General features: G+C 42.7%; 1 protein-coding gene across 8 annotated transcripts in view; it reads right to left on the bottom strand.

Moving 5' to 3' along the window:
• The window catches only part of pnpla6 (patatin-like phospholipase domain containing 6), a 40,921-nt gene that overhangs the window by 3,025 nt on the left and 11,080 nt on the right, over nt 1-26,816 (bottom strand). For 4 of the 8 annotated variants that reach the window (XM_080760340.1, XM_080760343.1, XM_080760341.1 and 1 more), the window contains exons 9-35: nt 25,750-25,830; nt 24,318-24,446; nt 23,765-23,845; nt 22,631-22,766; nt 22,382-22,462; nt 21,963-22,063; nt 20,124-20,303; nt 18,527-18,604; nt 17,856-18,061; nt 17,236-17,367; nt 16,950-17,073; nt 15,664-15,777; nt 14,735-14,798; nt 14,344-14,493; nt 13,185-13,248; nt 12,813-12,981; nt 11,994-12,176; nt 11,577-11,695; nt 10,767-10,923; nt 10,497-10,613; nt 10,090-10,159; nt 6,862-6,978; nt 4,107-4,223; nt 2,195-2,343; nt 1,462-1,614; nt 650-766; nt 273-518 (exon numbers count right to left, since the gene is read on the bottom strand). In XM_080760340.1, coding sequence (XP_080616466.1) covers nt 273-518; nt 650-766; nt 1,462-1,614; nt 2,195-2,343; nt 4,107-4,223; nt 6,862-6,978; nt 10,090-10,159; nt 10,497-10,613; nt 10,767-10,923; nt 11,577-11,695; nt 11,994-12,176; nt 12,813-12,981; nt 13,185-13,248; nt 14,344-14,493; nt 14,735-14,798; nt 15,664-15,777; nt 16,950-17,073; nt 17,236-17,367; nt 17,856-18,061; nt 18,527-18,604; nt 20,124-20,303; nt 21,963-22,063; nt 22,382-22,462; nt 22,631-22,766; nt 23,765-23,845; nt 24,318-24,446; nt 25,750-25,830 — 3,435 coding nt within the window. The remainder of the gene's footprint in view (nt 1-272; nt 519-649; nt 767-1,461; nt 1,615-2,194; nt 2,344-4,106; nt 4,224-6,861; nt 6,979-10,089; nt 10,160-10,496; nt 10,614-10,766; nt 10,924-11,576; nt 11,696-11,993; nt 12,177-12,812; nt 12,982-13,184; nt 13,249-14,343; nt 14,494-14,734; nt 14,799-15,663; nt 15,778-16,949; nt 17,074-17,235; nt 17,368-17,855; nt 18,062-18,526; nt 18,605-20,123; nt 20,304-21,962; nt 22,064-22,381; nt 22,463-22,630; nt 22,767-23,764; nt 23,846-24,317; nt 24,447-25,749; nt 25,831-26,816) is intronic. The other 4 variants (XM_080760345.1, XM_080760347.1, XM_080760344.1 and 1 more) reach the window with 3 other exon arrangements.

The following is a 26,816-nucleotide window of genomic DNA, read 5'->3' as shown; positions in this document are numbered from 1 at the left end:
TAAAACTCCTCTTGTCTTAACATTGTAAAATATTACACACAAGTTCTTGCTAGTATCGATACAATCGATCTTTTGCATTACAAACTGATATTCGATGGATACAAAGCGAACGATGCGATAAGTTTTCATTTCATATCGATGCAGTTGAATCAATGTATTGATTTTGACTTCCAACGATACGACGACTGTATATGTCGTTACACCACTACTTCTTTCCGTAGCCCTAATTAGTACTTTACGTGGTCATTTCATGTTTGTGTGCTTGTGCTCACCGTCTGGAAGACACCATTATGGCCCCATTCTACAGGGGACTGGTCCTCAAGGTCCTCTCCATCGTCCTCCTCTTCCTCACCGTCCTCCTCCCTCACCGTGTCCATCCCGTCCTCCTCATACTCCGTCAGACAGTCGGACTCCTCTCCTTGTGCCTCACCTTCTGCAGTTACAAAGCTCGTGACTGGCTCTATCCTGGACACTATTTCAGCCAGGTCAGTGAAGTCAGCACTTGGACATGTACAGGTCTGAAAGATGAAGAAAGAAAACGTGTTGATGTAATTTACAGACAAATGACCAACAATGAGTGCAACAGAAGAACCCTAGACTAAATCCCAGATCACCAACTTCAAGTTGTGTGTGTTTGTGATGAACTTACGTCATTCCTCTTGCTGTCATTATAGTCAGCTGAGCGGTGATCTTTCAGCATGTTGTCGATGATGTCACCTCGGGCCCAGCCAGTAAACAGCAGCTTACCATGCTGGTAACCCACATCCTGACAGACAAAAGGTTTAATCAAACCATCAACAAATAATGTGATAAAAATGCTGATAGTGTTTGTTTGTTTGTCATCGTCTGCCTACGTATCATTTTATACAATGCCCAGGATGGCCATCCTTGGAACTAAATATTTTGTGATGCGGGTCAGTGGCCAAATACATATATTTTAGGGGGTCCTTGACATGAAAAGGTTTTCAAACCAATGATATAGCAACACACATTTTTCAGGACACCGTTTGTTTTTAGAAGACATTTAAGGAGCCTTAAGGGGTTAAAAATCCTTAAGGGATTAAAAATGAACTGGGATCAATCAACATTTTACTCTCAATTAGTCTTTCTCCACTTGTCATGTGACCTAGAGGATTCTCTGGGTCTTTAATCGAGGTGAGTGGGGAGAGATTCGTTCAGCACTTCCTTATGCAGTTCTTGTGTTCAAGTTAAAACGATATTAAGTTAATGTTTAAGAGTCAGTCAATTGGCCTTCTGTGTGTCTATTGGTCTTTTGGGAGACCATACATTCTTTACGGTCTTGCTCTGAAAGAGGCTAAGCCAGTGTCTGTGTGTGATGACATAGAATACACTCAAACTGACAGGCCATCTTGTGTACGCCAATATTGATATCTAAAGCTAATTCCAAAAAAAAGCTATAGCAGGCCAAAGACATGCTGTCAACATTGAGATAAAACTCACATAGATCTCGTCAAACTTGCCGAAGTCCATGGTCTTGAAGCGATCAATGGGCGGTCTGATGTACTCACAATACGCACTCTTCTTCACCAGCTCCAGCTGACGCACACACGACACATAGGCCAGCCGAGACTGGATCTCTGCCATGTCTGGCACCTGGTCACGTCACAGAACGTATGCATTAGTCAGATCCCAAACTCAATATCTCAATCACAAGCCCAAATCCCTGTGAGAGACAAACTATGCTATACACCAACATCTCTCCCACGGTTTGTTTCAAGGCCTTAATGTCCCTTTCTCCACATGTCCCCTGAGGTGGTTAAATCCCTGAGAAAAAACCCCACCTCTGCTCAATGAAAAGTACACATCCCTAAAGGAGCTTTACAAGTACCACTTATCATTGCTCAATCTGTTCCCCCATTTTGTATCCTAGGATCTATGAATTGACACGTATGATGACCCCTCTAAGAAGTTAGGTAATCCAACAGAGACATCTAACAAACACCAAACGCACCCCTGCAAAAAGATAACTCGTTTTTGTCCCTGTATACATCCTCAAAGACTAAAGATTGCCTATAGTGGGTCCTAATCTGACCTCACAGTCACAACCTGTGTCAAGTAAGCCTATCTCCAAAACTAGTTTTGGAGATAGGCAGAGCAAAACTTTTTCCAAATACAGCAGTGTGTGTCACACACGTACACAAACGGCATATTGTGCCGTCTAGCCATACTGTACCTTTACTTTCTCTGCCCACGGGTTGATGCGTTTCCACAACAACCACCAACCGGACAGGGAGTCGCCATAGTTGCAGAGGTCCGTCTCGTCCTGGCTGCCCACGTCAATGGCGATGACCGTTTTGGCACCCATGTTCCTGGCTATGTCCGCTGTAGGAGTTGAACAGAAATGCATGCACGCGAAACCCCACAACAAGAACAGTGGGAAAAAACAATGATGTATTATTATAATTGTGTGAGGAAAAATATACATATATATATATATATATTTCAGGATCATCTTGAAAAATTCTGAGATAGACTTGCACCACAGAAACAGCCTCTGTTTTTTTGTTTGCCTCATTTGTTGGGAATTTGTGGTTAATTACTTGTATCTAGCCTAATTTTTAAACATAGCCGTTTCTAGCCAACAGTGAAAGCAGGCGAGCACAAACGTTGTGTTCAACTTGCTGCTGTCAATCACTTAAGCCCTATATACTTCATTGTACGACAAATAGTCTATAGTATATAGTTTTTTGTCCGTATGCCCAAAATAGAGAGGCCAGGATTAAAGTGGTTAAAATGGCCCTTGGTGCGCTGGATGTTTCTGTGGTTTGGGTCTGAACTCAGAACCAATTCACCTCTGACACAAGAAGACATCCCACTAGCCCAAGGCTTTGATCTGAGGCCAATGATAGATCACAAACTATGGATGTCGACTAATCAAATGGGTATTCGTGACACTCAGTCAGGGCTTTGTGATATACAGGGTTGGTTTCACAATACAAGCCTACTAGACTAGTTCATATGATATCACACAGTAATACAATTCAGAGGATGTTTTGATCTTCAAACCATCATGAAAGCAGAGTACGATACAATTCTAGTATCACAAACATTATTGGAACTTGAAGGCCTACATTTGGCCTGATGCTTTTTACAAATGCCTTTGGGGGAAGTATCAAGATGCATTTAATGGTCAGCAGAGGAGAACGGCCCCCATCCAAATACAGTCATTCTTCCCCTGATTGCAATGGAGAAAACAATACAGCTTCCTTTGGTTATACCACAAACCACGGCATGAGAAACCGTACACTTTTCCCCATTTCAACCAAACGGGAAGACATCTCAAAGCAAACCAGTGTCTTGCAGGTAAAAAAAAAAAAAAAAAAGGTTTTACATCAAAACAAATTCACACTTTTAATCAAGCTTTAACCGAAGCTCACATAAAAAAAAAAGACAACTTTTTTTTTCTTTTCTTTTCCAATGACGATTCCTCCCATATTTTAACACTGCACCAATCAGACACTAGGCTCCTTGATGGACTGATGGACGGAAACACCGCCTTCCTCAATTCTGTTTTGGAAACCGGTAGACAATTGACCGTATTCACATGGTGGCCGATTTGCTCTTACTTCAGAGTATGTATGAAGTAAAAGCAAAAGGGCCACCATGTGAATGTGGTTAATGCAATAATATGCAGGCAGGTTATATATGAAGCCACCACAAATACAACACTAAACAAGTGCTGCCGTTTCCCCATCCATCAAAACAGGAAAATGAACGGCTGTGGTAAAATATACCAACACTTTTCAGATTGAATTTGGCTCTATATTTAGCCAGAGTCATATCTTCTTGTGAGCCGATGTTCCCAAACGATCTGACAAATTTAGTGTTGAGACGGGGGAAAGGCAACACACCACTCGGAGACTACCCTTCTACACAAGCCCACTGCTAGACTTAACACATAATACTATACTTACCCAACCTCTAAACATCACACCCCTTTATGGAACCACCAAAGAGCATCCCACTCCCTCGTCCCTTTGCCCCTCCTCTTCTTTGTGGAGGGGGTTAAGGCTTGGCGCTGCAGGGAGGGGCTCTGTGTGTGTTGGAGAGGGGGTGGGATGGGGGAGTTCACCACCTCTACTTGCCTGGCAGGTTGTTGATGTATCCACCATCCATTAGCAAGTTGCCATCTTTGGGGTCACAGAGTGGCGGTAGGTAACCCGAGAGGGTCATGCTCGCCCGCACATAGCGCCACAATGAGCCTGGCACACCAGGAAGGGAGGGGAGGAGGAGGAGGAGGAGGAGGGATAATATTCTCAATAATGTTGCCCAAAGGTTAGTGCTCACACAGAACACAGATGCCAGCTCCACGCAGCGTCACTTGGGAGCACTGGGAGGTACAGTAGCCCTATCCTAGTGGAGGCTGGGATTGTGATTCTGTTCTCCTCTAGGCTCTGCGGTGTGTCGCTCAAAACCTCACTACGTACCCAGAGCGGCGGCAGCAGGGGGGCTGCGTGCGGCGAGGTCAAGGAACAAACTTAACAGACAGCATATGGGCGACCACCGCAGAGCACCAGAGAGTTCTTTTGATTTCCAAACAGTGTCCCAACATCATGGCTTCTGCTCCCATGGGAGGTAGGCCAGGTAGAATTTAACGTATTGTTACTAATTGCCTACGGAACTGTGTTTACAAAAAAGGTGCAGCTACAGTAACCATTACAAAGTCAAGGCAGAGCAGGAGCAGAATGAGATGTTGCGACACCGTGTGGACATGGCTCACACACACACAGTGAACATCAGGGGGTGAATCAGGGCTGTCCCGTGCCGCCATACAGCTCATTGTCAGCAGGGGGCAGTCAGGAGCAGCCCGCATGGGTTGGAAGGATAAAAGGAGCACCACAGGTGCAGGGTGGAGGAATTTGGATTGTGAAGCGGAATCCCTCTCTCGCGGGCCAGGTAACGGAGGAGGCTTTTGCAGGAGTCACTGAACTGCCAACATATCTGAATTTTGTCCACAAAGGGCTGACTTTTATCAAAGGGACCTTGTATTTCAGAGGTAGAGGAATTCAATCGATGGTGCGTGTGTGTGTGCGTGTGTGTGTGTATGTGGGATCAACAGTAAGGTCCAGAACACTTATTCCCAAAGTAAAAAAGAAAAAATAAGAAAACAAGGAACATCACAACACGCCATCAATATATACAGTATTTTAAGAGAGAAATACAGTATATGGATGGGCACATATTGCAGTATTGACATGCACATGAAGGCAAGCAAAGCCAGGGGAAAGGACAGGTGGTATTCACACACTGTAGGAGCAAACGTTTGATGTGACGCGGGACGTGACCAAGATCTCCTCAGACTAGGCAGGAAACAAGCCATCGCCGGATCCACATCAAAGACACCTTTCATGATTCCACAAGAGAAACGAATGCATGCAGTGATGATGGCCTCGTCTAACACACTCCACCGAGGCTCATAAATTGGCTGTACCGCCTCTGAGCTAAACGACTAAGAAAGACATTAATCGGCGAGACAACCGGTTCATTGATTTCTAGCAGGCTAGCCGGGGTGATACCGATTTTTCAATACTGCTTTAGAGACATTCTGGGAACGCTGGATGCCTGGGATTCAAAAAGGGAGATGCAAAAAAGTGTGGGGGAAGGAACTTCAAAGCTCTGTGAAAGCTTACTGAAATGAGACATGGCGCGTAGAGAACACAAGCGCTTACCGGGCCGAGTGCAGAACACCACAGAGGAAACAGCATGATGCCTTATTTATGCTCCGCGGCACGACACCGTCGTCTCGTGCTGAAAACAGCCAACCTACAAGCTCACAACGTGTCGCGTCACATCACGTGCGCCACGTGTTGTGAGCTTGTAGATCGGCTATTCAGCGGCACACGACGCCACCATCGTACGATGAAGTGTAAATCAGGCTTGAGGAGAATGGCAGCAAAGCACGACAGTCACAAGGAGGACTACAATGCACCTCTCTCTCTCTCTCTCTCTCTCTCTGACCCATGGATACCGTATGATGCAAAGCCTTCAAGAAGAAGTCATATTGTGGGGCAGGGCCACAGGGGGAAGCCAATTCACCACTTATGCCCTATATAGTTTGTTGACCAGGGTCCGCCAGGGGTCTGTCTTTGGCACTCTGCTTTTTTTTTACCCCCTACACTGATCTCTTAGCTGAAAACAGCCGATGGGCAAGCTCACAATGCATCATGTGCTTGTAGATCTGCCATTTTCACCGGATGTTTGTAGAATGTTCGCCTATTATGATCATACACAGAATAGGGACGCGTGTGGTTAATGTGTGTGGTACAGTAAAGCCAATTGGAGTGTAACAATATCCCTACTGATCATTGCAACACTCAACACTTTTAGTTTTTCCTTCCAAACCATGGGTCCCCAATGTCCAACTGGTCAGGGTGGGTGGGGTTAAGGAGTGAGTGGGGAACTCACGGGTAGGGCTGGGCGATATGGGCAAAATATAATGAACACAATCCAAAAAGATTGACCAAATACATCAATAGCAATATAGTGATGATATTGTGGGGATGGCTATTGGTGCTTTCCTAAAATCTTAGTAATGCCATAATAGCTAAGAGGGTAAAGGAAAATACAACAGCTAGCAAATTGTAGAACGTTGTCAGGTAAGTTCAGGAACTTACATCACTTTACTGTAATGCACTGAAAGACAACAATTATATTATATCACACTACAGTATAACAATATCCAAAATCCCAGAGAATATTTAGTCTCATATCACAATATCAATTTAATATAGCTATATTGCCCAGCCCTACTCATGGAGAGGACGAGGAGGGTAGCCTGAGTGGTCGATTTGTGTTTTAGAGAAAAGGAAGAGTTTTGGTGGGCGGGACTTGAAGTCTGACCTGGGACATTGTTAACATAGCAACCATCCACAAGCAAGTGGCCGTCCTTGGGGTCGCAGAGGGGGGGTAAATAGGGGGTGTAGGAGGCACTGGCTCTAACATAGCGCCAGACGCAGCCTGTCAGGAAATGAAGATGAGAAGGAGGAACACATCAAACATGGGTGGAGTTCACGTCACGGACGAGAGAGAGAGAGAGAGAGAGACTGAGAGAGAGATAGAGAGAGAGAGAGAGAGAGAGAGAGAGAGAGAGAGAGAGAGAGAGAGAGAGAGAGAGAGAGAGACTGAGAGAGAGATAGAGATAGAGATAGAGAGATAGAGAGGAGAGATAGAGAGAGATAGAGAATGAGCCAGAAGGAGAAGGAAGGAGAAAGACAGCAAGGGAAGGCTGGCAAAATAGAGAAAGTGAGCAACACTGCAAAGAGCAGGACAAGGGATGGTAACAGTGGCTGTGCAAAAAACACAAACCCAAACGTGACAAATAAAACTAACACATTCCACATAGCAGCCTTATTGGCTGCACAGGCTTATTACAGTTATTGGTCTAATTTTGTCAAAATAAACTTTTTCAATAATTATTTGAATACCATTCACATAATTGATCTTGGATTAAAAAAAAATAGATAACATAAAAACAAAACACTATAATAATAATAATAATAATAAACTATGTCTCAGATGAGAGCAACTACTGTATGTCAAGCCTGTCTGGTATTTCATGTTAAGTGTTAAGAATTAGAATTAGCATTGTTAATGGAAGACTCCACCAAGCCAAAGAGGAGGGGATAGAGAGAGGGAGAAAGAGTGAGACACCTTCATTTTTATATAATTGACCTGCAAATGTCTCCAGAGAAAAAGGAGGGAAAAATAGGGGATCTAAGCAAAAGATTGTGTTGTGATGCATAAATCAAGAGTTCATAAGCTTTGTAGATGCCTATGCTTATGTAGCAGCCTTGAGTACGGCAAAAGAAAACTAAAATAAATGTATCTACAAGTAGAAATACTGTGGGAAAAGCAGTGAGTGCAAGATGCCATAGCAACAGCATAGTGTTCACATTGGGCTTCATTATTCCTCCAGTGGTCATGTTTTCATGGTCCAATAATGGAGGACCAGCATCTGCTTATGTCTGCTGATAAGCATACAAAGCTCTGTGGCATTTGTGAGCTATTTGCGCCTTTTGTGAAATACAAACTCCATGCCTCCTACAATATCCATTGGCTCATGGAAACCTTTTCCTTCGCTGGGATTTTAGATATTGTTGCATACATTCTGTGTGTATGTTTTGGGGAAATTTCTCAAACATCCTAGGAGGAGTGTGTATTTAAGTGTCGTTTAATGAGCTCTCTAGCACCTCATTTGGTGTTCATGGTCCAGTAATGGAACATCTGCCCGTGTGTGCTGAAAAGCATAGAAAATGTAACGTGTTCCTCATGAAGGGAGGCATGTGTAAAGGATGTCATAACTGTAGGTCAAATGGGGCATGAGATATGCCCGTTCAGAATTCATGATTTTGATAAATGTCTATAAAGCCCCCCCGGCCCCCGCCCCCGGTGTAAGATGTCTCTCTTTCCCTTTTGTCATGACCCTCTACCATTCTACAGTAGTTTCATAAAAAGCAACCGACGGGTTATGCCATATAACTGCAAAAATGGGTGACAATAGGGTGTCGCCACATTGCAATATGTTGTGATGAATCATTTTCAAACAAATGTTCTTATGTGACAAGCCCAGAAAAGGGATGCTATGGTTCACGTCGGTATCTATTTGGCTATATAACTAACAATTCCATCGAGTCGAAACAAACGCATGTGTGGACGCATTAAACCCAAGAAAACAAGTGGCTAAAGACAACGTGGTCAAAATGGAGCAGCGTCATTCTAGAATTGCATGAAGAGAGCATGTCAGAAAAGCTACGGTACACAGAGCAAAGGAAGTGGGGGAGAGGGGTGAAGGGGACAGGGTGGCATTAAGGAGGAGCGAAGGAGGGGGAAAAAAGCCAGGGGGGGCAAGTGTTCTGGATCCTAAATGTTGACATGGACATTTGCTAGGCGAGGTCTAGGGAATCTGCATCTAAACCAGTTACAGTGTAGCCTATGGACAGACGTATAGCTCTGCGGATATATATATATATATATATACACACACACGCGCACGCACCAGGGAACCAACATTAGGACAGCAACTACATTGTGTTCGGGGAAGTTCTTAAGACATGTTGACATAAAATGGATGGTATATGATTATGAAGAATGGAGTACTACATGTTTATCATGTTACTTCAATTAGATGGAAGGAAGGAATGAAAGACTGAGGAATGAGGAAAAAGAAAGACTAGGTTTTTTTTTTTAGAGGAAGACATGATACATGGATAGGAAGATTGAATTAAGGGGAGCTTTGCTCCAGCAGTTAGTAGATACATGCCAAGATGCAATCACAAGCATTTCTTGGAAAGACCCAGGCCAGTAAATCCATAACCCCCCAAATTCAACTGATATGAAAAGTATGAAAGAATTGTAGTTTACAATGCAGCAATTGCATCTACACTATAATATAAGTCAAATTCAGCACCGCTGGGTTTTTGGCAAGTTTGTGGATTTCTCAAATGCTGAACTGAGAACATACTGTGCATTGAATTTGGGGGTGAATGGCCTTCAATCAACTATTAGTTGATCAGAGTCATCCCAATATAGTACTATTTTAGGTAAAGTTTGGAACAGTGCATTTTATTCTATCAGTCAAAACATACACATTCCCAGAAACATATTATGGTGACAATTCATCAGGACACTAGCATGGTAAGGTAAAGTATTTTACTTACTTTCTACAGTACTTTCCTATTTTACTTCATAATGTAAACATGAGAGCATACAGTCCAGACACTCATCTATGCATACAGGTACTGTAGTCGGTTTAGAGGAGGCCTCTAGTGGCCATATTTTTGGAACAAACCATGCCATTTTCACACATTAGTTCACTGTCATTCTGGACAGGTTGAGTTGCTTAAGCTGTGGCTGGTGTCAAATGTAGAGAACACGTTATTTGGCCTACATAACTATGGTCCCCGTGTCTAACAGCTTTGGACTGACCTGACAAACAAACAAATGGCCTTGGCCTACATGCATCTATCCTAACCTTTAAAATAAAATCAGATAAAATAAAGAAATACCGGTAGATTAACCAAAAAAAAGATAGTCATAGGGGCCAGAGCTGTGAACTCAGCTGTCACTCACCATCCTGATGAACACGCATGGAGGAGGCAGTGATGTCAGTGGTCACATTAAAGTATGGCAGCCACAGATCCTGTAAAAACACACACCAGTTTAGCTTGCTATAGGTGTTTCTTGCCCATGTCTAGTCTAGAAAGTACTCTAGTTAACTACATACACTAGGTTGAATAAAAATAAACTGTCACTTCTGGTTGCATAACAATTTAAGCTGTGTTCACATTGGAACGCAAAAAAAAAGCATGACACTAAGGAAAAATGTGAAACGCTCGCCTCCATAGACATTGTATTGACATTCAGAGCTAGTCTTTTGCGTCACGCTGTTCGGTGTGAATGGGGCTATAGATCCATCCATTCCAGCAGCCTGTAATGGCGTGCCATTGTAACATGACCAGCGAGTCGTGACCACTCACCTCAGCCTGCTTGTCCTGGAACACTTTGTAGATGCTGGTGTTGAAGGCAGAGCCAGAGAACATGGACGTGATGGGATAGGTCAGGTCCAGCACCGTTTTGAACACAGAGTTCATTGCCTATGAAATAAAAAGAGACTATAATTGTTTGCATTTCCGCTTTCGCTGGTTTCCGCAGGTTTCTTTCCTGCTGCCAAAACTCAATTAATTTCCACTTTGGCAGTGCAATATTAGAATCCTATAGACATAATATTGAGGGACTGAATGGAGCACCTTGGACCACTCTCTGGCTCTCTGTTTGGTCCGCACGGCGCTCCTCTCCTCAGCGTACAGCGCTCCGATGAACGAGCCGATGGAGGTGCCGCCCACGATGTCTATGGGGATCCCTGCCTCCTCCATGGCCTTGATGACACCCACATGGGAGCATCCTCTGCATGGAGTAGAAGAACCACCACGTAAGACACTTGTTGTGACGTACCACAACCCCAATTCAGAGGAGTAAAGGCCCCAATTTATACGAGTAAAGTTGTTGCCCTCTAAGAAACAGTTTCCCAAACAGTGGGTCCTCCAGTGGGTCCTCCGTGACACAGAGGAATTTTAATGGGTCACTACTTGAGTTTTCGAAACAAATGTGGATGGAGTTCCACACGGCTTCAGATTTGCCTCCAAGTACTGACTGCACAGGGACACCATGCCATTATTAGGACCTTTAGCAGATCTACAAGCTCGTAGCGTGGCACTCGGTGCCGCGCTATGAGCTTGTAGATCTGCTATTTTACAATAGCTAAAGTATAACATAATGCTTAAAAAGACCAAAAGGGGTTCCCGCCCGCAAAATGGGTTATTCAAGATAGGCTGGGGTGGGTGGGATATTCCAATTAGAATTAAATACATTGTGGAAGTCAGTTTACTGTATGTCACACCCAAATGGAACCGAGGCCACATGGGAAAACAGAAAAATCCCAGAAGTATATTAATGACGTGATGTGACTGGGCATGAGCTGAATTTAATATGGCTTTACCAAGGCCATCTGTATTCTCCATTACAGAAGTGCCATCTTTGGTAGTGTAGGCCGCACTCACCTCGCTCCTCCTCCACCCAACACCAGGGCAATGCTGTTTCCTGTCAACACCCGGGCCAGCCGAGAGAAATCACTGTGTCTGTCTGCTGTCTTCTCAAACACCTTCTCATACACCTCCCTCTGCGCACGCACGCACGCACGCACACACACAAAAAATAAGATCATATTAAGTATCAAATTAAGTTAAATCACATCAAATCATAACCACCTACTAACTATAAGACTATAACCACCTATAGGACCAATAAGGCTAGGACAAACCGTGAAAACTATCTGTACCATTTCATGGAGAGACAGTGAACATTAGAATTAGCTCAAACGTTCCTACTTCCTAATCACAAACTGAATATAAAAAGCAGTGCATCATGACACATGAGTGCTCGGCAGGTGTTTGAGCCTTTGGGTCCACTCCTCCTACCAGCTTGCTGGGGCCGCGTCTGGAGAAGACCCTGCGGGGACACTTGAGGTGCAGGTGTCCGGAGCACCAGCTGCGCATGTTGAGCCACTCCACCGTCCTGGAGGGCCCGGGGCCGTCCTCTCTGTGCAGCAGCACCAGCTGCTTCAGAGCCCGGACCGCCGTGTTCTCCAGCATCTGTTCCAGCTAGACGCCATGATAGGAGAACAGGTGGAAAAAACACACAGAGAAAGGACGCTGAGAGGACCAGTCAAGTTGAAGCCTGAAGAAGGTCTTCGTTGCTTAAATAAAAGTATTCATATTGCTAGGATTTCTGGGAATAGTGTTTATAGCATTATGTTATACTTTAGCTATTGAAAAATAGCAGATCTACAAGCTCATAGCGCGGCACTCCTATGAACTGGTAGGTCTGCTATTTTTTTTTTAATCGTGCAAATGTGGTGCAAATCTTTGAATATATATTCTTTCAGAGTGAACGTTTTTAACTCAAATCTTTGCTTCTGTGGGGAGACAGGAGACAGAAGTCTGCGGCCAAATACAGATAATTCTGTGGGTCCTTGACATGAAAGAGGTTGAGTAACACTGACATAGAAACATAGGTTTTTCAGAAAGCTTTTAGGATTTAGAAGACTTTTTTTTAAAGAATTGTCCTCAGGCCTAAATGGGTTAAATAAAAATGTTCATATTGCTAGGATTTCTGTGAAAAGTGATAGTTTTATTACACCATTTTAATAGTTCTGTGGATGTGTTGATAATAATTAGTTTTCATTAAATTGTTATCTGTATTATACCCGTCACCACCTCTCTAGAAATGGCCCTCACCTGTCCCGGGGCAGGCTCCTGGTCCCCGAGGCCCACTATCAAGATGCAGTCTGCCTGTCGGATGCAGCGCTGGGTCCAGGGCGTCATGGTGTTGTCGGTCTGGTAAAGGACGATTCTGTTGATGTCTTCCTGCTGGGCCAGCCAGCCAGACAGCCGGTATTCATGGATACTACCGGATGGAGACAGAGGAGGAGGGTTTGAATAATTCAAAAGATGTGTCGGTGATGAAATGCAGAGAAACAGAGACGGTGACGAACGAGGGCAACTACTGGAGAAAGGTTGCATCACATGAAGGGGTTCAGGTTCAGGACGCCTGCATGGTTGTGGTTCGACAGGACTGAGTTATGTTTTGGTTCATGTCGTCTGACTGACCTGTCCAACGCCGACGCGCCCAGTCGCTCTCGGATTATCTCACTCGTTAGCAGCAACGTTGGCCCTGAAGTTTGAACAGACAAAGAAACATCCATCACCGGGACCACATTAACCCTGGCGTCCATGTTTTGGAATGTCATTACAGGCAAAGCATTTATGAGCTTGTCCTTTGGCCATTTACACAACAGAAATAGTTTAAGTAGTTAAACGCATTAGACAATAATAAGAAGGATGCTGCACATTGTCTGATACAATATTAATTTGTGACAATATACAATATACCTGTACATTTATTAGGACAAAATCACATTTGAGGAAACAAATCCCAAATTTAGATTACATTTCTCTCCATTATGTTCCAATAATACATTATATTAACTCATTTATCGCAGAGATTGCCTTTTCACACTTTTTTTTTTAATATCAATTGATTACGGTGATCAATTGTGTCCTGGATGCGCTCATAACACTCCGGTTCCGGTGCAGTGAGAAAGAATAAAAAATAAAAATCCGCTGGTCTTATGCCGTCTATGGAGACGCAGATTCTTAGAACGCCAATATCTCGGATTCTTCTTTTTAGACCAAAAACAAGCTTGATTTGCGGCTCCTTTCTCTAATCCTAGTTTACAAAAAGTATGTTTTTGGGTGGATTAAATGACAATCGCTGGACATGTTATGTTTTTACTTCCTGACTCTCAGTTTCCGGCCAAAACGGCTTTCAAATTAATGGTGCTCATGTTGAAAATACATGTGTAGGGCTCTGAGCCCTCCACCAGATGGCGCTGTGGCGCCAAATGTGGTGCCTATTTTTATTGGACAGTGCATCGCCACTTTGCTCATCATCAACTAGAGCGGTCGACTTGGAATCAGGAGGTTCCCGGTTCGATCCTGTGCTCCTCCTAGCTACCTGTCCAAGTGTCTTTGAGTAAGACAATGAACTCCTAACTGCTCCTGATGAGCAGACTGGTGCTTTGCATGGTTTCCTCCACCGTCAGGTGAACGTAAAGCACTTTACGGATTTGGATAATACTGTAAAATGCTATACTGTAAAATAAATGCAACTTTTAGCATTTTAATACTGGGAGGGCTTTCTAGACATACAGTAAGCAAGCAAACATGTCCCTGCTGCTGGGTGTGACTGCTAGTCAAATAGACATACCAATGGCACTGAGGGCATGGCTGAGCTCCAGATTGAAAGCGTTGATAGGCACGTCATCACAGACAGGCAGGACAGCCACGGTGGACAGGTTACTGGCGGGGTTGGTGACATCAGGGCTGGTTGTCACATTGGCCAGACCCAAGGTGGAAGCTGGACGACAGGAGAGGTGTGTGAATGAACATGATATGTGTTCTCACAGGCAGATGCAAACTTGATATAAAAGATTCATATTATTTGTCGCTTTACATCTGAAGTTGAAGCCAGATCAACTTATTTGTAGCTTTGTATCTTTTGTTGCAGCTACAAACTGATTTGCTTTGTTGTAATAATATGTTGAAATACTAATGAAGTTTAAATACCATATAGCTATTAGCAATTAGAACGTAATCACCTTTGCCCTGTTGCAGGTTCCCCAGGATCTTCTGGCCCAGCAAATGGATCAACCGGGTCACAACCTGAAGAACGAGATCAGCATCATTCAAACTATAGCACCTCTCAACACGGAGCACAATCTGGAACCAATGGTCTCCCACACTTTCTAGCTCCAGAGTCGAGACCCAAAAGACAAATTAGATGTTTGCAGATCTACAAGCTCACAATGTGTCACTTTAGCACCACATTGTGAGCTTGTACATCTGTATTTTCACTACTTCTTAAACATTTTTTTTATTTATGAAAACTATGGTTGAAAAAAATTCTTTTTTTTGTTTTTAGTTGCGATTTAATATTTTTTTGAAATAATATATTTTTTAAATGTAGGAAAGAAAAAATAAAACGAAAAAGTGATATTTACAACCGATACAATTGGTCTGCACTTGCCTACCAATTTAAAAAGTCTGGTTAGGTCATTCCTTAAAGATGGAGTGCCATGATTTTTTTCCGCCCTAAAACATGATCATCAGGTCGTTATATAAGGAGGAAGAATGTTTTCAAAAAAGTGTACAGTATTTGTTAAAATGTCGTTTTTATGTGGGCACCCCCGCCAGTTCATTAAGTATGCCTGGTTTGCCTGGTGGGTGGTGATGGGTGGTGATCCACCCGAACTTAAGCTGCACCCACATCTGTAGTTGTATAAGGGGGAGGGGTTAGGGGAGGGGCTGATAATGTGATGTCACTATATTACTGTTTTTTTCATTGGCACGTTTGACTGTCAAGGGTTCAGCCTCCAGAAAGAAACCCTAAATACAAAGGGAATACATCATTGCACATAAAAATTACTCCAGGGTGTCTAATGAAGTACTGTCACCTCATAGACACATGAAAAACTGGAAAAATACAAAAATTGTGGCATTCCATCTTTAACAAGGTGAAGGCACTGACCTGAGGGTATCGTCTCTTGATGTTGTTGAGTGTTCCCTCGGGCAGTTTGACCAGCTCTGTGTCTCGGACTGCGTGGACAGTTGTGGCTCTAGGCTGTCTGGTCAAGGCCTCCACCTAAAGACACCAATAGATACACTGGAAACTCAATATGGCTGACCTAAATGCACCAAAGAACCCGCCTGTTGCCATAATCAATAATAAAATGCTTTGAATGCTATTACGACTATCACATCCCCGGGGATAAGTAGGCCAGGAAATAATCCATAGTTATTCATTATGCATCAAATCAACATTAATCAATCATTCTTAGACAAAGGCAACTTTCAGGAAAACCACGCAGCGGCGCTCAGCCAGGCATTATGACGTATAGCAGCATTGGCTTGAGTAAGGCTTTAACCCATTCTGACCTGAGATCAGATTCATACGATGTTTTCACTGGACACACACTGGGTCTGATTAACCCATTCTGACTTGAGATCAGATTCTAAAAATGTCAGTCTTTCTTCGATTTTTCAAAAATAGCAGACTTACAAGCTCGTAGCGCGCCACTCGGTGGCGCGCTATGAGCTTGTAGATCTGCTATTTTTCAATAGCTAAAGCATAACATGATGCTAACACCAAAATGGGTTCCCGTTCAGAATGGGTTAATATATATATTTTTATTAGTGCATATTTCGTAGCCAATTTTATCAATTTAGCGTGCATGCTCGCACGCACACACGCACGCACGCACGCACGCACGTGCCTACCAAAATAGTGGGATGATGGGACTCCTTCATACGGCTACATAGTGGGCTGTGTGGATGTAGCCTCGGAAACCCAGACGTTTTCATTTCCAGGGAGAAAAAAAAGTCTGGGTCCGAGTCCACTTCAATGCGGCATAGAGTAGTAGCGCAAACGTCGATCACTCTCTGCTGATTTCTGATCGTCTGCACCTTTGTTAAATTGACGCACACGCACACCCGTACACACATACACACACACTCCTCTCTCTCTCTCTCTCTGTCGCTCTAATTAATTAGTCTCATGTCCAGCAGCTGCGCACAGTTTCTGCCGGCGGATCCTGCCGGGAGCTGCCTATGCCATAGAAAGCATAGGCGAGTTCCAGGCTAGTCTGGATGTTACATTATATGTTATATGTTATACAGTAGTTTACTGAGCCACAAGGAAGCCTCACGAATGCACCTTTGTATGCTAAACCTCGACAGCGGTACAATTTCATTTTGAAACATTGGACCACACCTTCTCAAACACATCTCAGACAGAAAGGAAGAGCAGTGACTCACCACTCCAATGAGGTCTCCTCTACCGTACTCCCCCACCAGCTCCTTCTTGCCGTTAGCTTTGCGGATAACCGAACGCAGACGGCCATTCAGAACAATGTAGGTGGAGTCTGACTGGTCGTCCTGCCTACATGTGGCGGAGGAAGGAGCAAGTGGTTATACAGAGTTTATGGATGACATAAATTATGTATTTATTTGTGAAAGGCTTGTATATCGGCTTTTCAGATGGGGGTCTGCGGCCAAATACATATACATTTGGAGGTTTGAGAAGCACTGATGTATACTGCACCTATAGAGGGCTCTGCCAGCCTCCACAGCCATCCAGTCAATGGCGAAGTCCATCTGCCTGACGAAAGGAGACATGCGGACGGCCACGGTGTGGGCGGCACTCAGCACCACATTGGGCTGCTCCCTCATAATCCTGCAGGGGGCATCAATGGTACAATAAAAATGGCAGGTCAGGTCACGTGGGTACTGCTGCTCAGCCCTTAAGCATTGTGTCAGACGTCTAAAGTCTGGCCAAACCTGGCTGGCACAAGGGCAGATTTTATATGTCCTCACGGCTTCCTCCCTCAAATATATTATTTATGGCCTGTGCAATGTAGTAGTATGAGTGTGTTTGGTGGTGTTGGGTGGGTGGGGTGTGCTGGTTGGATCTTTTTTTTTTTTTTTTTTCACAGCACATTTGGCTACACTGTCAACAAAAGAGTGATTCTTTTGTATGAGACTCTGTTATGGTCCAAAGGTACAGTATGACAGGAGATGCAGTCTATGCCCCCCTTTGAAAAAAAGTCTGGACAACCCACACGCACTCACTCCTGGTACACATCTTTTCAAATTAGTGGTTCCTTGACATGAAAATGTTTGAGAGGCACTGGCTTGGATCACTTTGGAAGCGGGGCGACTCACTCGTAGAAGTCAGACTTGGAGATCTTGAGGAAGCTGCAGTCGCGGATGGCCTTGATGGTGAAAATGAGGGGCTCCCCGGTGAGCACCGCCAGCTGGCCCACCATCTCCCCCGGCTGCGTGACAAACAGACAGACTGCGTCCTGTTTGCCAATCATACGCTGGTAGACATGCAGACAGCCAGACAGGACAAAGTGCAGACTCACGTCCTTGGGGGAAGGGTGGGGGGAAGGGGGGAAGAAAAATTAGTGTAGAGCAGGGGTTCCCAAACTGTGGTGCGTGCACCCCTTCTAGGGGGTGAGTGACATGAAAAGGGTAATGGTGGTTTTACAGCATCCTACTAGGGTTGAAAGAGTTAAACAAATACATTTAATCGATTAATAAAAATATATCAATTGTAACCTTTTTTGAGGTAGTTACATTGATAAATAAAGATATGGTATATACATTAAAAAAAACATGCTTCTCGATTAGATGAATCTGAAATGTAAATCAAAAGAATAATCACTAAGCATGTAATTGATAGTTGCAGTGCAGCCCTACAGTATATCCTACCCAAGGATACATACAGATAACATACAGGGATATAAGATGGATATACAGTTGGTCTCTCCAATGCCCAGTCTAGCACCACCATGTTAAAAGGAGTAGGGACGTTGGTCTTGATAAAGTACCTGGTCTCCCTGTCTGGCTAACACAGCTCCAGCTTTGGCATGGTGCAGAGACACTCTCCCATTTAGCAAGGCAGGATCCTAGAGAAAACAACAAGGACAGGAAAGTCAGATCATATCAGAGAAGCAATGGTGCATGGTGACAAAATACAGCACCTTGCAAAATTCAGCCAACATTTAACGACAGACTGTTGTAATCTAAAGTTATGTAAAGGCACCAGTTAAGCAACATGAACATAATGCGTTTCATTCTTGCATTAACATTTCTCACACACACACACACACACACACACACACACACACACACACACACACACACACACACACACACACTTATTTGAATCCACAAATTACAATTAATTTGACAAGGAAACAAATATAACGGGGTTGACAGTTAATGTTCACTTAAGGATACACATGGCACCTCCTTCTCCACACAGACAAACTGCCTATAACAGTCGAAACAGAACAGTATTTGGCAAGTTGTTTGGCTTTCCTTTTTGTCATGCCAGCTATTCTTAGGCCACTCATGGTCAGTTTATGCACATGGCCCAGGCTTCCGAATATCAGTATGGCAAATCTACAGCGATACCCCAGGTTTGTTATACTTCCAAGTAATGGTTGATACTTGGAATGCCTGGTCCATGTACAAATCAAAGACACAGCCCACCTCCAGAATCAGGACCTCCTTGTGTCTGGTGTCAACAAAGACAACATCAGGTGTATTCGGGATGTTAGCAAAGACCTCGCATGCACAGCTAAACCAATCTGGTAACTAGATGGCACATACTTTCGAACTGCATCAGACACTAGGTCAACAATCCGGTCTTGGCGAGCAATATATACGTTTTTGTATGCACTACATCCATTTGTTATGTGTGCGATGGATTCTAGGTGTTGTTCAGAATCATGATGGTTTATACACACACACACACCCACGATTTGGGGTGTTACAGTACAGTGACCCCTACACGGTAACTCAACTCCCCCCTGGGCGTGTTCCTGTGGGTCTGGAACTACATCATTTATATGTAGTCAAACCCCCCCCCCCCCCCCCCCCCCGTTTAGTTTTGAGGTGACATGCTTCTGAAGTTTAATGTTTTCATTAGGCAAATAAATGTAATAGTTGGTCCAATAGTGTGCCGATTGGTTTTTCTCGCGCCATAAAACGGTTCAAGTGATTATAAATGAAAATGTCCCCATTCAAAAATAAACAGTGACCTCATTGGAACCCTCTCAGCCAATGTGTTCATTCAGTACACAATGCAGGCCAGAAAGATGTGAGCACAAGGAAAACACATTGCCCTGCTATGCGAGGCATAGCAGGGCAATTGCCATCGTGATCGCTCACAATGCTCCTAGATCTTCCATTTTCACTATTTTGGAAAATTATCATCACAAAGGAAAAAGAGCACTGTTTTTCCTTTGTTTTGCCAATGGGTTCCCAGATTGATACGACAGTAAACTGAGCAAAGGTCGTCTGGATCGGGATTTGAATGAGATACGCCGCCAGGCATTGATTCGCCCAGACCTGCACCTGCACTTGCACTTTGTTCTGTGAGGTTTGATGTTCAAGGTGTTCATCATCTTCCACACTAACCTCAATTCTCATGAGTTTTTGGATCTCTTTCGTGGCCTCCTCGAACAGAGCCGTGTTGGGACCGCTTGGAACGGGCCCAAAAATGCTGTCAGCCAGTGCCTCTTCCTCTGGGTACAGGTAGACCCCCGAGGGGACCTCGTCCACAGTCACCCTCCTCTCCCGCTGGTCCTGGGATGTGGACTGCAGGGGAGACACAGGAAGGAAAGCCCACGAGTTTCATTCAAAAATACAACTCCATGCAATTGTAAAAGGTGTCATCCTACTAGCCCTTTAAAATCACTGCTGATATAGAAGTAAAGCTCACGATAGTAACGTTTGAGATGATGCAATCCATTGCATCATCACCAGGCCTTTAAAGTGATATTTTTGGGCGTATTCATGAATCATACTCCAGTTTTAGGTGATAAGGTGACCACCTAAAACGCCAACTCCATGTCACACTGCAGTGATAAGCGACTCACACAAACACATCTCTGACCACTGTTTTGGTGGTCCCCTTATCACACACAGTATGAATAGGCCTTTACTGTTACCATTTGTTCAGTAAAAAGGAGTCTCCCAGTCTCTCCAGGTGTAAACAGTAAATACATCTTCAGGCCAGGATACCAATTTTATCCCAACAGCAATTTCAACGAAACAGCTATTTCATCCAAACAGGCAAGAGAACCTCACAAAGCTCATTTATCAACTTCAGTTTTAGAGCCTGTTCTCTTTTTTTTGCTTGCTTCATCACTTCCAATTTCACTTGCGTATCCTGTATTGTGTGCGAGTCCTCTCTCCTGATTGGATGAAATTGGCCTCGCGACCTGAAAATGTATTTTTCTAGCTGGAGAGACACAGAAACCGTGTTACTGAAGACGCTAGTCAATGATTACCAATCAGGGCTGATAGTAAAAATGGCCACTTACTTAAAGCATCTTTAACAAAACTCCACTTTGAGAACCACCGTTCTACATTCTCTGCTCTTAACACCCCAATCGCCCAGGACAAAGTTCACCGTCCTTTCAATTAGTAACACCCAGCGCCCAAACCGCCCATAGGACGAAGTTTTATCCAAAAGACGAAGATTATTGATATCACAACCGATCGCATCGCTCCACAGCCTAGGAGCGCCTGTTTTGCGCAATACTCGATGTTGCGCAACAGTGGGACGTCATCGAAAATGTTGCCCCCGTTTAGCCGACGAGACCAAAAATCTTTAACCCATTCTGACCTGAGATCAGATTCATACGAGGTTTCCACTGGACACACACTGGTCTGATTAACCCATTCTGACCTGAGATCAGATTCTAAAAATGTCAGTCGTTCTTCGATTTTTCAAAATAGCAGACCTACAAGCTCGTAGCGCGCCACTCGGTGGCGCGCTATGAGCTTGTAGATCTGCTGTTTTTCAATAGCTAAAGCATAACATGATGCCAGCACCAAAATGGGTTCCCGTTCAGAATGGGTTAATGGATTAAATAACCCCGGGCAATCGGAGTGTTAACATGGAAACTGTAGTTAGTAGTTTACTTCTTTGTTGTTTTATTTGTTGAGACACGGTCGACTTGTCATTGTATCGTTTTGTATCGTTTTACATGACTATCCTATTACTTACTTGGCCTAGAGTATAATTCAAAATACAAGAGACCGTAATAAAAATACAATACATGCTCCTTGCATGCAAAAAAATAAAATAATGTATTAGTTCTACAAAAGCGCATGAATAAAAAACAGCACATATAAAGCAGGTGACAAACATCTAAATGGAGTCGTGTACCTGCGTGTATTATATGTAGCCATCATAGAGTTTGTATCATAGTAGTATACCGGGTTAATTGTGTGTTGCTGGGCACTGACCCGTGTGAATGTGGGTGGAGTGTTGCCATCCTCAGCAGAAACAGAAATACGGCCCCTCTCGTACGCCATGTCAAAGTCTGACTTTAAACCCTTCTGGATACCTGCATGGACCCAAACCACATTTATAGAACCTCATCTTTATGCCATCTTTCATGATTTTCATGTTTTTAGCTTGAAGTGAAAGTTTACATTAATTTATTTTAATGGGAATAAGAAAATGTGTTGTGCTATTTCAATAATCTATACAGTACATGGTTTTAAGGCAAAGGTTTTTACCTGCCGACAATAGCAAAATAAATTAATAATATTACCTTATATAAATGTAAAAATACTAATATTTCTGTAAGCCAGGTAGGTACGTTATGTGGTGATAAAAAGCTAGTGGTGCGGTTGAACTATGACAGGATAAAGACTCTGACCAGCGATGTCCACAGGCATTGAGATGGTCCTGTTAAGAGTTGGCACTGCTGTAGAGTCTTTGCCTTGCTCCCCATCTGTACCTAAAAACACAGGGTGCGGTGTTTAGCAAGCTACGCACAAAAGTCAGGGATGCAGAAAATTTTAGATGGATTTTCGAACAAATTTAAAAAAAAACTATTGCTACACAGTTTGACTCTCAAGTCAGACGTGATTAAATGATCTACAATTTCCCTTTTCTTTTTCCCGACCTGAGGGTTCTCCCTTTAGGGCGGCCTCTCTGTGCTCCTCCGTAACGGTCAAGCTGCCGAACCGCTTGCCATGTCGAACAGGGCTGGTACGCGTTGGGTGGGGGGACATGGGCAACAGACGAAGGGGCTGCATCTCCTATACCGGGGGTGGACAAACAATGTCAGGGTCCCTGAAGAAGGCCGTTTGTGCCGATACGTGTGGGTTACTTTAGTTGTAACCCAGTTCTGTGTTCACATGCAACATTGATTGTCCATATTTTGTAGGAATTTCACCATGAAATGGACATCTTAAGAAAAGTTTTGGATCTTTCTGCTTCGGGTTGAACTCCTTCATCACGCCATTTTGGACTTCTGCGCACTGTAGACCTTTTGTGGTTTTCCAATGTAGTATTTATTTATTGATAATTATTGATCTGACAATACATGGAGTGACTGCTGATTCTAATAAATAATTAAAAGCTCAAGAAATGCAAAATTATGGGCAAATGGCTTAAGCATTTGTGCACAAAAATGCAACTCCTTGCAACATGCAACTACTTCTTGCAACCATTATCCCCAATGGCTATTGCAAGGAGCTGCATTGGTGCAGTTTGGCCTTTAGGACAAACAAGCAACATGTTTTGACCAACAATTAGGCCTTCTTCAGGCAAACAAAAGTCTTTGTAATGTTAAACCAAATCCTACTCTAAAGTACACCAAAGCCTCATCTAAAAATAACTTAAATGCATGGACGACACTGTACCAATAAACATGTGTCATGTTTAAATGTGTGAACATTTAACTATCCATTACTTGGGTCATGTATTTGCATAATATTGCTGAAAACTATAAACAATTCCGTGGTCTGGGTTGTGACCACATTATTTGTGTATGAGAAATCTGCATTTGTGTGTTTGTGTGGCAGGATCGAGGGCATTTCATAAGTGATGAATTACTTATGCCATAATAAAAATCAGCATGTGGACTCTACTAACGACGTGGCATTCCTGATAAATGAACAAACTGAACTGGTCTCAGATGTTGGCATGGAGCTATTAATTGTATAGCGTGTGTGTGTGTGTGTGTGTGTGTGTGTGTGTGGTAATGTCTGGTATTGTTTGTACGTGTGCGTGTGTGTGTGCGTGTGCAACTCACATGACTGAAGAGCTCATTGGTGAGCCCCAGATAGTTGTGCAACGCCAGCACTGTAACTCTTTGGAGACGAACCATGATGATCTATCCACAGAAACGACAGGAGGAATGTAGGCGTGTCAGTTAATCCTACTAATGGATAAAATAATTGTCAAAAATACCGAAAATAGCTGATCTAAAGGCTCACACCGCGTTGCATCGCCAAGCGTTCAAGCGTTGTGAGCTTGTAGATCGGCTATATTTTTCTTAGCACAGATATATGACAAAATAATTTAAAAAGAGATGAAGTGGTTAATCAAACCAATTTCTTTAGAACTTAAGATTTACAGTTACACTATACAATTTCATATAAAAAGAAAACTCTTCTTGATTCAAATTCAATTAATCAAAAAAGTAATCGATAGAATAATTGCAAGAAGATAATCAATTGACAGTAATATAATCACAAAACAATAAAAGCAAGGTTAACAAAACATTTACAGCAAAGTCACAGATAAGCACAACTAACCAGTACAACCTGTATCATTATTATTATTATTATTATTATTATTATTACCTGTACAACCCGAACCAGGCTCTCTGGGTACTTTTCAAAAATGTTAAGGAAGGCTTCGACGGGCAGTCGTAGAACAGTGGACACCTCAGCTGCCCGTGCTGACACTGTCCTGTATGGCTTCTGGTGACCCTGGATGCACGGAACAGACAAAACACTAGGCCTGTCACAATCATTACATAACCGCCGGATCACAATTATTTAATATAATCACAATTATTTTTGCATGTAGATTGGCTATTTTTGCCATTTTTGCCAAATATATAAAAAGTATTCAATGCATGACCAGTTTTGGCCATAGTATAAAAATAAATTGTCAGTAGTTTTTACTTTTTATTCATATGTTTCTGATTTAAATTATAATCGTTAATCACAATTATTTGTATGACAATAATGATCAACTACACTTCCATGATTGCTCCACAAAACACTGTGGTTGTATGGTCTATTCTATTTTGTAGTATAGCCTAAATATAGGGTAGGAACTAGGAAGGAATAGGAAAAGCTAAATTAATCAATTATTTGTTTTATTAATTACATAACATTTTTGGCTGGGGACCCCCGAAAATGCTTTGGCCATGTTTCGCCTCCCCACCACCAATATAAATAGACTGCTACAATAGCCTTAATAATAGAGAGAATACATCATAAATAAATACTGAAACCAGATATAATCATTAAAGGAAAGTGTATGCATGTGTACTATATAAACTCAAAGTTTCCATTTTCCAGCTATTCAGTTGCAAAAAAAAGTCTTTAAATAATTTGGGGACGGCTTGAGGGGTCGCGACCCCCAGGTTGAGAACCCCTGACATAAGAGACACTTATGAAAATGAAATCACAAGAAGTGTGATTTCACAACCAGTTTATGCAAGTCATGCTCAACCGCAACGCACAACAAAGAATGGCTGAAGACTAAGAGTAGAAGGCTCAGTGAGTCACACAGGAAATCACTGATTAAGTGTTATTGCAGTCAGGGAGAAACCTTGTGTCTCCATTTTATGCTACGTATGTTGATTTCTATATTGTTCGGTTTATTTCTGTGTACCGTTTTTGTTGGTCCGTTACTTTTTTTTATGTGATGTTCTTGCTTTATTCTATTATTTAATTGTACAGCACCTTGTACTAACAATTGTTTTGAAAGTCGCTTTATAAATAAAATGACCTTACCTTACCATAGACAACCTACAAGCTCACAATGTGTAACATTGCTACACATTGTGAGCTGTTAGATCTGCTATTTACGAAGGTCTGTAGGCTTTAGAAATATTTAAGCAAACAAAATAATTAACGAGAGCTTGTGACTAAATAAGAACCAGACTGGACCCATGGAACACAGGTCATCTTTACCATTTTAGGACACAAAAGGCTTCTTGCCTGACAGCTTTGACATGAGACAGGAGGGAAAGTGGAGCAGGAAGTGGGCGGGGCTTACCGTGATGACATCTAGGATGCTGAGAAGACTATGGACGCTATCTCCCGGGTAAACCTCTTTCACAACACTGTCCTTGCCATCCTGCCGTGGAAATAGGATACATTAATGCAATAGCACTTAATTCCACTTCATATATAGTCTCGCATAGCCAGACAACTATTAGTGTCTGGAACTACACCTCCCGAAATCCAAGGAAACTGCCATTTCCGTTCACGAAAATATATTTAAAATTATTTAATTTAATTTTTTACTTTTCTGCTAAGCAGCAAGCTATACAGTATATGCTTAGATGATTTACATTTATATTAGGATACATTTGCACGACTGTAAATACGAAACGGAAGTGGGGAGGAGGCTCCACTTTATATTTTACTCATGACAGCTCTTCCGTTGCTCCAGACTGTATGATGGAAGCATTTGGAAATTGCTAGAGGCAACAGTCTGGTACTTCATCTACTGTATAATGCACTGACCTTCCATGAACCGTTCCTTCTGCTCTTTTCCCATATCAAACTTAAATGGAAGGATAACGGATCATGGATTGACACCTAATCCTGGATTGACACACTTAAAATGGATATTTCAACAGACATGATTGTATTCATAAATGATTACCTTGATGACCTCAAAACTCTCTCAATATTTAATTAACATTTGCTGATTGCTCCATATTCTTCTAAATCTTTAATGAGATTATCTATAGTCTATAGCCAAACATAAAAGGTGCTAATTAATTCATTGTTAAAAGTCAGTTTTTCCAGCTGGTGGCTGACAGTTAAGCTCCTCACTAAGAGTTTGTTTGTGAATTATTAAATATAATATGTGTTTGTTTGTTTGTTTGAATGTCAATATAAAAATTGTATTTACTTTAAAATACTGAACTTATGTTCAGTGTAAGTGCACATAAAAACATAACTTTAGCCTTGTGACATTGCGTTGTAAATGGTAAATGGTGCATTTATATAGCGCCTTTATCCAAGGCGCTTTACATAGATTGTGCATTACATTCACCCATTCACACACCGATGGCAGCGGAAACCATGCAAGGCACCAACTAGCACATCGGG

The sequence above is a fragment of the Protomyctophum bolini genome (assembly GCF_963924005.1).
Source record: "Protomyctophum bolini genome assembly, chromosome: 3".
Classification (NCBI taxonomy): Eukaryota; Metazoa; Chordata; class Actinopteri; order Myctophiformes; family Myctophidae; genus Protomyctophum; species Protomyctophum bolini.
This window is presented reverse-complemented; position numbering and strand designations above follow the sequence as displayed.